Genomic DNA, 12,829 nt, shown 5'->3' with positions numbered 1-12,829 from the left:
CCAAAGTTTCGGCTAAACTGGATCTAAGAGGATTAGGCTCAAAGAAGCCGCATGTCCTGATATAATCGAGTAAGAGATGAAATCAACTTTTAAAAGTCGTCCTTACTTTTTTCCCATCAGTCTACATAAAACTTTTACCAGGCCTTACACGTTTTTTTTTAAGAAACTAGTTTTATCAAGCAGCCTCAATGTTTCTTAAGAAATCGGCCATTTGAGCCTTAAATGTTTCTAAACTTTTTGGCATCAGCCTATTTTTCATGCAAAGAAAAAAAAACATTTGTTTTGATTTATAAATGGCTCTTAAAAAAACGAATCAAAAAATGTTATTTTCTCATTCTCAGCCTCAGCATGTTTCTTCTGATGTTTCTTAGTTTTTAGACATTCTGAGCCTCATGTTTCTTAAAAGTGTGTTTCTTAAAAAAAAACGTGTATACATATCCCGAAAAATCTCTAAAGACATTATACCTTTTTAAAAGTAATTTTTAGTATCTTGGTATAATTTTCTGAGATGTTACATGTTCTACAATAGGCGCCGAAATATTTGGCACAAAAGGGGAACTCCCTCAAAACGGCAAGTGATTTTTTAGAGTTTTAACTCTGAGTTTTAACATTAGACTTAACCCTTAGCCCACGCGGGACGCACATGTGCGTCCGCGCCTATATACGAGAGACGCGTATACGCGTCTTTTATATGTATGGTCATTTAAGCAATGATATTTAGTTTTCTGTTGTTGTGAGAATCAAATGGTTGTGATATTTGAAAAGAGCGATAAATTTCCATTCCGGAAAGTATAGGTTTCAAAGGGTTAGGATGAAGTGCGCAATCAAAACAAACATTTGAAAAACGTTCAAATTCAAGATGGAGGCGGTGAAATGACTGTTATGAAAGTTAGAGGTAAGGATTTGAGATTTCTTCAAGTATTTTGGCAGTTTTAGTGCAGAATTTTTTTATCCTTCAACACATCAATGTCTTCTACTGCTGTTCTGTAAGTTTTTTATTTGTTTTTCACTAAAATAGCTTTTGAAAAAATAGATTTTCATTGGCCCATATTTTGCACTTTTTTTCGGTGTCGTAAAATGTAGTGTTGAACCTTTTGAAACTTTGACTGAGATAAAATGCAGTATAGGAGTTATGTTATGGCTCAGAAGAAAGCAGATAAATTTTCCTTTTCAAAGATATATAACTTTTTAGCTGAAGTTGTTTTGTTTAAAAGTTATACCGGTTTGCGTAAAAGGTGACTTTTTATGAAAAACCGCGCGCTGTAGGGTCAAACACAGCGGTCGACAGCGGAGTCAAAGGGTTAAGACTTGAAATTAAATGCTCCAATATGACTGAGAACATAGCCTGGAAGCCACTCAACCCCTCCCAAATCGAAAAATCCACTGGGACAAAGTGGAAGTACTGAAATTACAATTCTCGCCCAAGCTTTAAATTCTGAAAAACGTTGTTCAAATACCCAAGATTGCCAACATATTTCGGCACCCATTGTAGTTCAGGAAATTTCATAGAAGTGGGTGGGTAACACATCGCAAATAAGAAATAAAAGTGTTTGATATGAATCATGTTTATTCGCGCAAAATTTGATTAGAAATATGATATGTGAATAATAATAATAATATGATATATGAAATACAGTAGAATATTCTTCGAATATTGATGTAGTCTTGCATATACATTTTTTTTATAAGAACATCCAAAATTTTTGAAGCCTTTACCTTCGACTCTTACTTTTTGAGTCTAAAGCCTAAAAATTGCGTTCTGATACAGTTTGTTCTTATAAAAGAAATGTGTATTTGACGACTAAATTTAAGAGAAAATTTAAGGTATAACGGGTAAGATTATAGTTTAGACGAACATTATGGCGCAACACTATTCGCATTAAGATATAAAACCTATATTACTGTATAACGCGTAACTTTTTATGGAATTTGATGGGAGGCAGAGAGAGAAAAGGAGCTAAACATATGAAAGAATGATGTAACAATGGGGAGGGTTTCGAGAACCCGGTATTGCCGGTATTCCGGTACTCATTGGAGCATTTTGAACGCTATTTGAGAAATTTTAGGCCGGTGGGTCGGTATTTCATGAAAGTACCGGTATTGCGGTATTTTGTGCCCTCGGAAGCCCCCCCTTAAAAGAATCCTTACCATAAAATTTCGGATTTTCACACATACGAACGTAAAGAAATGTCGATTTCAGCCATTCTTGTGCAATGTTTGAATCAGTAATGGTTCCCAACACAATCTCAGCATTTATATGTTCAGTGAGATGCAAATGGAGACTAAAACGGTACAGTTAAACACCCCTGTCTCAGTGACCCGGTGAGAATCATTTAGTCAGTTTGGGATAAAATGATAGCAAAATATTTGAAAATTTGATAAGGCGAGGCCAATTTAATTTGTTGTTACACGGGCCAAGCTACCCAAAAAGAGGGTCGGTCGGTGGGCGAAAAAAATAAAAATAAAAGTAGAATTTTACCTATGAAATCTCATGAAATCTCCTAAAAAGGCAGCAAAATCTACTACATCTTGACAAAAATGCGAAATAAAAACACATAAAAAGCTCGAATTTATGGATAAAATGAAAAATTGAACACAAAATTCTCAAAACCTTGGAAAAAACTACCAGAGCTTTGAAAATTTGGCAGTTTGTAAAAGCAATGAAAATAAAAATGCACTACCGAATTATCGATTATTGGAATTTCAGGGTCGGTCGGCCCGTAAAAAAACTAATCAAATTGGTCTCGCCTAACCAGAAAGAAATAGCACTTAATGGGTTAAACTAATAATTCAGATTTTCAAGGGGTAATGAAAAATAAAGAAAACATTTTTGTCAGTTTTTTTTTGTAAATAAGTTCTAACCGGAGACAAGAAAATAGCTTGAGCTCTCAAAAGTAACGTTTCGACAAACCTGCTTTCAATTTGTTGTGTACCAGAGATGAGGTTTTGGTATTTCTCCTTAAAATAAAATATCAGATAGATAAGAGCCCTCCGAATGCATTCGGGATGGGTCCTACCCACGAAGGAGTAGGAATCACGGCGCTGACAGACACTACGACTTGACAGACGCGAGCTGCCAAGTCATGGCGTATACTATGACACTCGAGCGACACTGGGAGAGCGATGCTCACGCGAGGCCGAACCTTATGAGTGCCACGGTACGTCACAATGTCTGTCTAATCTACCCACACTCTTGTATCAGAGTAATGGTACCCAATTCCTCTCACATGGCATGGGTTGACTCGGGAGAAGGTATATTCGCTTGCCAAGTGAATCGTAGAGACACGGTAGGTATCGATCTCGGGCCTCCCAGGCGGTCAAGGATGATAACCACTATACCACTACGCCAATAATATAATGCAGTTAATAAATCATAGTCCATAAAACATCAGACATTTATGTAACAATACAATCCTTTTTATAAGAAAAGTGGTTTGATGAGAGATGAGTATTCTTAGGAATTTCCGAAATTTAGATATTTCAAAATGGTTAATACTAAAGGCAACAATGATTTTTAGAGCGAAAGCCAAAGAAGAACAATTATCCTAAAATAATACCTTATTTTGTTGCTTAGTCATGATAACAGCGGTAGCCGAGGTATCAAACTATGAAAGAAACAAGTGATACTTTTATGGACCTACCGGGCTAATCAACAGAAAATATTAAATCAAAAATAAACAAAAAGTCAGGAGAAACTTAATGATCTCGAGTAGTTCCCGAACAACCACTTTTTTTAAGGACATTTCAGGGTCTGGCGACGAAAAAAGGTTTCTTTGAAAATTGTGCTCGATCAGATTTTTGGCGATTATTTAGAGACAGATTTTTTAGTACAAAAGATCTAAAAAAAACTAATAAAAAACTCGAGGGAATCTGGTTTTATGAAAATCGGGTATCACCATTTTGCATCTTTATGCCAAAAAAATAAAAAACTCTATGAGCCAATCCCGAGAAAAGTTGGTAACGAGTATTGACCTTTTTGAAAAAAATACCTCTTTTACTTTACAAATTAGATGAAGAAATGGACATCCTTTTTTTATTAGGATAAACTTTACAAATAATCAACGAGTACCTGTGGCCTGCCAGCTCTTCCAATCATTTGAAATATTTGTGCTTCACTGTATTCAATGAATCCACCCATACCATAATACATGGTTCCTTTGATGATCACCAGATGTGCTGGTAGATTGACCTGGATGACAAGTTATTATATTATTCTCTTATCTTATAGTCGATATATATTGGTAATTTTGTGTATTTTAACCGGGCAATTCACAAGCTTTTGGATCCAAAGATCATAAGTTTCTAAGTTTTAAGTCTCATGTTAAAACTCAGTGTTCAAACTCTGCTTTCCAACCCTAAGGTAGGGCACTTAAAAACTTCCTGCCTTTCTTAAAATTCTGCTGGGAAATTCCCTTTGTGCTTATGATGGCGCCATAATTGTAGAAGATCCGGGCAACATAGTAAAACGTGTTTGAAACCTAAGCAGACCAAAGTTCTTATTAGACTACCCCCATCCCACCATGCAATTTTTCTTTTCGATTACGCGGTGTCGAGAAAAAAAGCACTGTTCGTCTCGTAAAGGCAACCCTTCTTATATACCTTATCAGTAGAAAATTAGTCGATAAAAAGTGACGAGAAAAGGATTGGTGACAAAAGTTTAAGCCGACGATTTTTAATCGATAAAGTATAACAGTAGCCTTGATACTCAAAGTCAAAATAAAAAACTCGACCTCAAACCTATTATATCAATTTTTCTTTGCTTTGGCTTTTGCTTCTCCGAAAAAAATCTCATTAGTAAATATCTTACCAAAAAAATCTCATTAGTAAATATCTTACCAACAAGGACTACAAATATGTAGCAATCATGAATAATAAGCAAGGTTTCTTACCCCCATAGCTAAGGTGCTTGTACAAACTGAAAAAAAGAAAAGCAATGGGCTCTTCCAGAAAAAATCCGTTCATGGGGGGTGGAGGATGAATTGTCCAGGGGTATTGAAAAAATACCAAAAAATTGCAATGTCCAGGGGGTAAATTCCAATGTCCAGGGGTAATTTTTTGTGTCCACGGGGTTGATTTGATAACCCATGTCCAGGGGGTTAAAAATCAAAATGTCCAGGGGTAATTCATGAAAAAAATAATATATCATCCACCCCCCATGAACGGATTTTTTCTGGAAGAGCCCAATTACAAGGTAAATCATTTTATGTTGTCTCCAGGATCATTGTAGTGTACAAAATGTGAGGTACAAAGACAAGTAAATAAGATGACCTCCTTAGCGTTGGTTCCTCGACACTGAAAATATAACGTTAAGCGGTAACGGAATCTTACTGGACAACAAACATCTGATTGCAAAGTGTTTAAATATTTCTGAATTTGTAGACTATTACCCATTTTTTTTTCGCGCAAACCGTTTTCACTTTTCTTATTTTCACGCACCTCATTAAAGAAGTGATTCGCGCATCCTTTAATTTTCGTGTTATTTCTGGCATGTTATTTGAGTTTTTTATAGAAAATATAGGTAAAGAGGGTAAAAAAGGCATGATGTCAGATGTTTCGCTCAACTTTTAGTTCGCATTTAACCAGATCTTTCATCTCAGAGGTACATTTAACATTTAGAGGAATTCTTTCTAAAAAAGAGCGCTATAATATGATATTCCTGAACATAATGATGATTGCTAATTCGCGGCTCATTTAAATTTCGCGGCGCGCGATGTGGTTATTGATGGAAAGGATATATTTACTCACATAACACAGGTAGGTGTCCATTCAGAAATAATTCTTCAACATTTTTCCGATCATCGTTGTCTAAGCCAGCATGGTGAAAACCAACACCTTGAATAACCAACTCTGTAGAAATGAGAGAAGTTCCCTAGGATTTGGAGAGTGAATCAATGAAAGGGAGTCGTTGCATTTGTTGATTATAGAAGCGTATCTAAGCGTCGTTTATGAGGGTTTAATTTTGATGGTTGCTTTTAATATTATCGAATTATGGAGTGTATTAAATAGAAGAACATCGAACTAGGGAGTGTCAACTGTAGGTATAAAACTGATACCTTGCAGTTTCGAGTCATGAATTATGTTAGCATATCGAGTTAACCTGAAAAAAAAGAGATGGTTCAATGAAAGCATCTCCATCAAATGGTAATTTAAATGCTGAGTGTGAAAATTACAGGTGCAGCAACTGGTTAAGGAACTTCTTTTTTATGTATAGAAAGGAGGCGCCCCTCCATGCTGACAAAGCAGAATAAACAATAAACAATAGACAATATGTTTTCTCAGAATTTGTGCTCGCGTGACATGGAAGAGAGAAAAAGTTATTCTTTCTTTTGTTAAAACTCTATGTAAGCAAATGCTCCTTTAAAGCTTTAGCGTGGGCGGCCGCCAATCCACCATCAGAAAATTAGATAACGTTTATAAATGATATCCTTCAACCATAGCCCGAATAAAAATGAAATAAAACAAGAGGAGTAAATTACACATAAACTCTTATAAAAACCTATATTCTGAAGCATCTCATTGCCACACAAAACAACACAATGAATCATACACGTTTTTTTTTTTATAAAAACGTAAAGTTTTTTTGAGGCCTTCGGATGTTCTTAGTTTTTTGGATTTGAAGCCTAAAAATGTTCTTAAAATGTTCTTATTTTCAGCATTTTTTGAGCATTTTGATGTAATTTCTTAAGAAATTGCATGTTTTTAAGTCTCCAAAGCCTTAGTATGTTCTTAGAATGTTCTTAAATTTTTGGGCCTCGAAGCCTTATGTTCTTATATAGTTTGTTCTTATAAAAAAAAAACGTGTAGAGGATGATGGTAAAAATTAAAACACAAAACATACGTCTGCTTGTGTTGTGCGTTCATTACGAAACGAGCATCTTTGACCAAAATACCAGCTGCTTGTGACACACCTTTACGCGTGTTACCAAACTAAGAAGCAGAAAGTAAATAAGAACAGTGGACTTTCGCTAATTGGAACTTCTGATATTCCAATCTTTCTTTAATTCAAACTATTACTCAGCGGGACCACGACTGAGAAAGTCTATCTCCTTTTCTATTTGCGCTAGACCCGAGAGATTGAATGCTTAAGTAGAGCTTAAGCATTCACCTACTCAACCTACTCTCAGCTCCCATTAACCTACTCTCAACTCCCAGTTACTTACCACCAAGATCAACATCTCAGTCTCTGAGTTTGCGGTGACTCCTGCAGGGTTGCCACGGGTAGGAAACTTTCAAAATTCCAGACTTTTGTCCAGAAACCTCAATTTTTTCCAGATATTTTTGCTTAAATTCGCCAAATTTTTCCAGACTTTAGGTAAAAAACACCAATATTTTCCAGACTTTTTTATAAGTGACAAAGTATATACAAGTAAAAAAACGTACAAAAACCAATTCTAAGGTTGTCTTTAACAAAGATAATAAAGTTAACAGTGAAAACAGTATTATGTTTCTCTATTTCCAGACTTTTTCCAGACAGGTAAGCTATTTCCAGACTTTTTCCAGACTTTCCAGACATTTCCTGACTTTTGCTAAATTCCAGACATTTTCGGCAGACGTGGCAACCCTGTCCTGTACCCTCTATTTTTTTCTTTTCACTACTTTAATGGGATAATTCGCGGGGATTAAATCTCGCGGTTGGCAATATTTTCACGACTTTGTGACTTTTACTGTCAAATCAAGCATGTTGGTTGTTGAAATACGCATTATTTGCGCTTCTTTATGCAAGTAACCATTGAAATAGTATTTATTTGACATATTTTGAATTTTGTTTAGAAAGATTTCGCGGATGAGGCCGTTCCAAATTTCCATTGGGACTTAATTTCATGGATGACACCCAAATTCCGCGAAATCCGCGAAATTTAATCCCCGCGAAAGTTTATCTCGTTAAAGCATTACTTTCTAGCTTGATCTCTGACCTTTGAGACTTTATTTGATGTCTTTAAATTTATCAGCAAAGAGAATATATACCGGATGCACCAAAAAAAGTATACAGGTTTGTCGAGATATTGTGAGCTTCAGGATTTAAATTTTTTGTTCATTCTTTTTTATCGTATAGATGATGATCTAACTTGAATTTTGAGCTATCATACATCAAATTTGAAAAAGTAGTTCAAAAGTTATTTGAAAGAAACTGACTTTTTTTCCATGTCAAAATTTCAAAAAGTCATTATAAACAGCGAGCAAACTTTTCTCTTGACGCTTACCTTATTTACACATAAAAAAACAAAAAATGCAACAGTGTTCATCATAATGCGTTACGGAAATCAGAAATATGTTAAAATAAGCTATTCCCAAGTGGGATAATATTTTTGGAAAAGCTGAAAAAAAGTTTTGGGAATCTCCAAGAGGTTTTGATGTTATTTGTGTGCTATGTAAGAAAACTTTTGAAACACCATTCCTCGACTAGCTGCTCAAAGAACTTGGGTCTGCATTGAGTTTTCTCGTGTTGAAAATGTTCATGATGTACAAATAAGATGAAGAAACTGTTGGCAAAATGTAAATAAGAAGAAAAGAATCAAAAAAACAATAAAATTGTGTTTTTGTCATTTTGACTTATTTACAGCGTGATTGCTGTTTTTAATGATTTTTTGACTCGACAAACCTGTATACTTTTTTTTGGTGCACCCGGTATAAAAACTATTATTACGGTACCACCCATCGAAAAATAGAGAAAAATTTCATTTACTCTCCAACAATAATGGTTTTTATATTCTCTTTCGATCAGAAGTTTGAGTGATTCCATTCTTGAAAGAGGCCTTGAAATTTCTATTTTCATATGATATTTAGCAAAACTAGACTAGACTACCAGTCTCCTTGATTGGTGTATGATAAAAAGCTGTTAAAAAAAAAACAAAAAAACATAACTTACGATTAGAGTTGGTTTGTTTTCTGAGTAAGTTTGTATGATATTACTGAGTTTGTAATTCAAAGCAAGATCAAACTTGAAGTCAGATTGTTTCGCAGAGCAAGGGTAGCCAAGAACTATTTTTCGAAGTTGAACAGGACGGTAGTCATCTCCCAAACTGTTAAGAGAATTAAGAGATTAATACCGGTGGAACTTTTAGAGTTGTGCTCACTTTCAGCATAAGCGATTTTTACTAATCTCCGAGTAGATTCTGATACTCTGCACATAGCACGTATTCATGACTCATGCCATGGCTTCGCACGAGAATCTGCCCAGCTTTGCGCACCGCTTTGATCTTTCTCATTCAGATTTGGGTTGAATATTGGCTTAAGCTAAACAATCGGCAAAATCAAGCGTCATATACATAAACAGTACATAAACATAACCAAGTCGCTTTCATTTTCGTTATTAAGCAAAAATCAACGCGGTTTTGAATGTTTTGGCTGGCAACCAGGTCAGATCGTCACATGCGTCATAACCCTTTTAGCGTTGTATGCGCAGACTGGATGATTTGTTATGAGATCAGATCTCAACTTACGTTTTGGCTGTAAACATGTGAAAGAATTCGAGAGTTTTACCTGAAAGTTACAGCAGGAAGAAGCCCAGTGTCTAACCAAGATCCAATCTGTAAAAAAGAGAGATATATTCATGATATGGACCATTGTAATGTATTCTGACATTTTATCACGGACCCAAGAGCTGATTGGTTGTAAGTGACGTCAATACTAGTAGGGGGCCAAGTCTCAGGTCCCGTGGCAACTTTTATAGGACTAAACAAAGCATGTCCCATCTTAAAGTTTATTATATAATTAAACTTTTTTGAGAAGAGTCAAATTTTTAAGGTCTGGAAAATGTACATTGAAGCATAAATAGCCATTCTAACAAATTTTGGCGTTATTTACGGCCCTAATTGGCAATAAGGGCCAGCGTAAAAGGGGCCAGCATTAAATAAGGGCCAGTGTAAAAAGGGCTGATAAGGTATGTCTTATTGCAAAGCTATCCGATTAAAACCTAAAAATTAAAACGTAAAAAAGGGCCAAAATTAAATGGAATAAACCACATATTAAACCGCTCGGCAAATTACAATGTAAGCTACGAAGATGGTGGCAAAAATGGTGGCAGACATTCTGATAAATAACGAGATTGCTCACGGGAATTTCTAACCCGCGCGAGCAAACCCGCACCTGTCAATCATTTTGTAGACCTGTCAATCATTTTTTAGCAGTTAGTTTTCCTTTTTTTCACTTGTGGTTCTGAAAAAAGTGTTTGTAAGATAATAGCAAAAGACGAAAGTCGATTTTTATGCATCTTTTTTAGTTGAAAGTTTTGGAATACTGGATTTTCAAGAGAAGAGAAAGTCGTGACTCTTGACTCTTGACTCTTACCCGCTAACCAGCCTGATCCATTTTGAAATACTGTACTTGAGTCAAACTGCCTTGAGGTGACACTACTTTAGAAAATTTTTGTTTCTTAAAATTATAACGGGAATTTTCAAAAATATCAATAAGAGCTCATAAAACCAGAAAAAGTTTAACCAATGCTGACAAAATAACACAAACTTCAACCCACCGTATAGGATTCAAACTCTCAAAAACGATATTATCGCTTTAGCCAGACTGTCGCCTTATCCTCGGCCTTATCCACTCGGCCATTCAAAATGTACTTCTTTACAATAATGATTAATAAAGTCATATTTTTATTTGCCATGATCTGTATAATTTTATTTACCCTGTCAAGGGTATTAACTTCTTAAACAAATGATTTTAGATCATTTCCAACATGCGGGAGCCGATCACTCATCGAGAATTTCAGGGGATTTTCAAGACTCTTTAGTGGGACTGCAGCAAACGGGCGCTGTAAACCCTGTTAGTGCCTGTAAAATTAGAATTTCCGTCTGGGGGGGTTAGGACACTCTCCAATCTCCTTAAAGTCTTAAAAGACTGAAGAGAGGAGCTTTTTCTTGCATACAGTATTGCATACCCGGTCACCAATCCGTCCCAAAAAAGTCTGAAAATTTTTTAAAAAAAAAACTTAAAATTTTGAAATAACTTTTGTATCAAAATGATCCCCTACCTATGGGTTATCAATGTCTAAGTTTGCCGGGCAATTGCTCAAACAGTGTAAAAGTTACGGCCTATGGAGTTTGAAAACCCGCTTACTTTTTTTAACCGGACGAAACACCGGCTATACCCTGATAACTTTATAAAAAAGAAGATTGGAAACTTTTTTTTGTTACAGATATAAACCATACCATTAGTACCATCATATATAAATTCATGATTTAATTGCTAGTCCAGAAATATTTCTTGAATTTAATTCATAAAAATTTGAACAATTGAAATTACAAGTCTCGTAAATACATTTTTAATACCATATTGTCATTTACAAGTTGAAAAAAGAGGAAAATATAAGAAACTGGGTCCTAAATTCGAAAAAATAACTAACCAAAGTCTTCAAATATTGATCTATGAACTCTGTTAGTTCCAAAATTTATTTAGTCTAATAAAACCAAAGATAACCGTACGAAACATTTTTTTTGTAAAACGCGCCAAAGGCAATGAAGATGAAAGAAGCTCTTCAGTCTTGATGTTTTCTGGGAAAATGAAAAGAATTTAAGGTGCAAAACTAGATTCAAATTCCAATAAATGAAAATATTTTTTATAGCTAAAATAAAAGAGATAATATCATTCTGTGCTGCTAAAATATATTACTGAAAAGAAATATGATTCTAAAATTTTTAAATTAAATCGAAAAAATTTAAATTCATCAAGTCAAATTCAAATTAATAGGAATGAATTGTTGTTTATTCAAATTTTATAGTTGGTCAAGATCATAAATTGATGAATTTTAATCAAACAATAAAAAAAAAGTTATGATTCAAAAAACATCATTGCGACAAATATTTTTCAGCATTGGGTGTTAGATGTATATATTTCAATTCTAATCATAATACATCTTGTCTGTTGAAGATATCCTCGATTTGAAGTCGCCCATCTGTTTTTGAAATGCTTTTTCAAGGAGCAGGATATATACTGTATACAGAATTTATGGTTGATTATTTTGATGTTTTTTTATATTATATATACATATTTTACACCTATAAAATAAATTGAAAAAAATTATATCGAAATCAGTTGAGTGATATTAAACCGAATACTTTTCATCTGAACAAACATAAAGCCAGGTAAACTAACTGAAAACCTTAATCAGTTCCATCAATATGCCGAAAACATTTTGTTCAACCACCTTCACTTCAAGATAGGCCACCATAGAATGAACTTCCCTTTATAGGATGAACCATATTCATGTGGCCTTCAGCCTTGCACTCCATCGCAGAGGCTAATCAATTTTAATGACTTTTTTGACTAATGACCAAGTTAAAATTTTGTTATTTTTTTTATATTTGAGTATTAAAAGGCATGCATTCAAATAACAAAGGTTTTAAATTTTTCTCTGGGCTAGTTAGTAAAATATCTCAAATAGGCTCTGTGATGGAGTGTATACATGAATATGGTTCATCCTATATAAGGAAGTTCATTCTATGATGGCCTCTCTTAGAGTAAGGATGGCTGAACAAAATGTTTTGGTCATATTGATGGAGTTGTTAATTTCCAAAAAAACACAGTCTGACAGTTCACTAAAAATAGGACAAAAACAATGAGCCAGGCCAGTCTAAAAATAGTCAGGCCACAAAAAAGAATGGTATAGATTTAAAGTTTTGTCATATTATTACAATGCTAGAAAATTATTTCTAATCATCAAAAAATTCTCTAACATAGTATTTTAAAGCCATTCTTTGGGTCATTATAATAGCAAATACACAGAAACCAGTCAGCCATCTTGTTTTTGCGAAATTCCTTCCTTCTGGCCAAAGTTCAAGCAGAGGAATGTAAAGAGATGGAAAAACAGCTTTTCTGATTACTCAAA

The 12,829-nt window shown here is 34.5% G+C and overlaps 1 protein-coding gene across 1 annotated transcript in view; it reads right to left on the bottom strand.

Moving 5' to 3' along the window:
- Window positions 1-12,829, bottom strand: part of LOC136823593 (uncharacterized) — a 70,493-nt gene that overhangs the window by 40,879 nt on the left and 16,785 nt on the right. Inside the window, exons 5-14 of the mRNA XM_067079775.1 lie at window positions 9,481-9,527; window positions 8,867-9,020; window positions 6,839-6,927; window positions 6,054-6,097; window positions 5,746-5,847; window positions 4,890-4,915; window positions 4,070-4,189; window positions 3,558-3,605; window positions 2,912-2,958; window positions 2,149-2,282 (exon numbers count right to left, since the gene is read on the bottom strand). Coding sequence (XP_066935876.1) covers window positions 2,149-2,282; window positions 2,912-2,958; window positions 3,558-3,605; window positions 4,070-4,189; window positions 4,890-4,915; window positions 5,746-5,847; window positions 6,054-6,097; window positions 6,839-6,927; window positions 8,867-9,020; window positions 9,481-9,527 — 811 coding nt within the window. The remainder of the gene's footprint in view (window positions 1-2,148; window positions 2,283-2,911; window positions 2,959-3,557; window positions 3,606-4,069; window positions 4,190-4,889; window positions 4,916-5,745; window positions 5,848-6,053; window positions 6,098-6,838; window positions 6,928-8,866; window positions 9,021-9,480; window positions 9,528-12,829) is intronic.

The sequence above is a fragment of the Clytia hemisphaerica genome, unplaced genomic scaffold (assembly GCF_902728285.1).
Source record: "Clytia hemisphaerica strain Z4C2 unplaced genomic scaffold, Clytia hemisphaerica genome assembly, whole genome shotgun sequence".
Lineage (NCBI taxonomy): Eukaryota > Metazoa > Cnidaria > Hydrozoa > Leptothecata > Clytiidae > Clytia > Clytia hemisphaerica.
The sequence above is the reverse complement of the archived record's forward strand: the minus strand, read 5'-3'. Positions and strand labels throughout refer to the sequence as shown.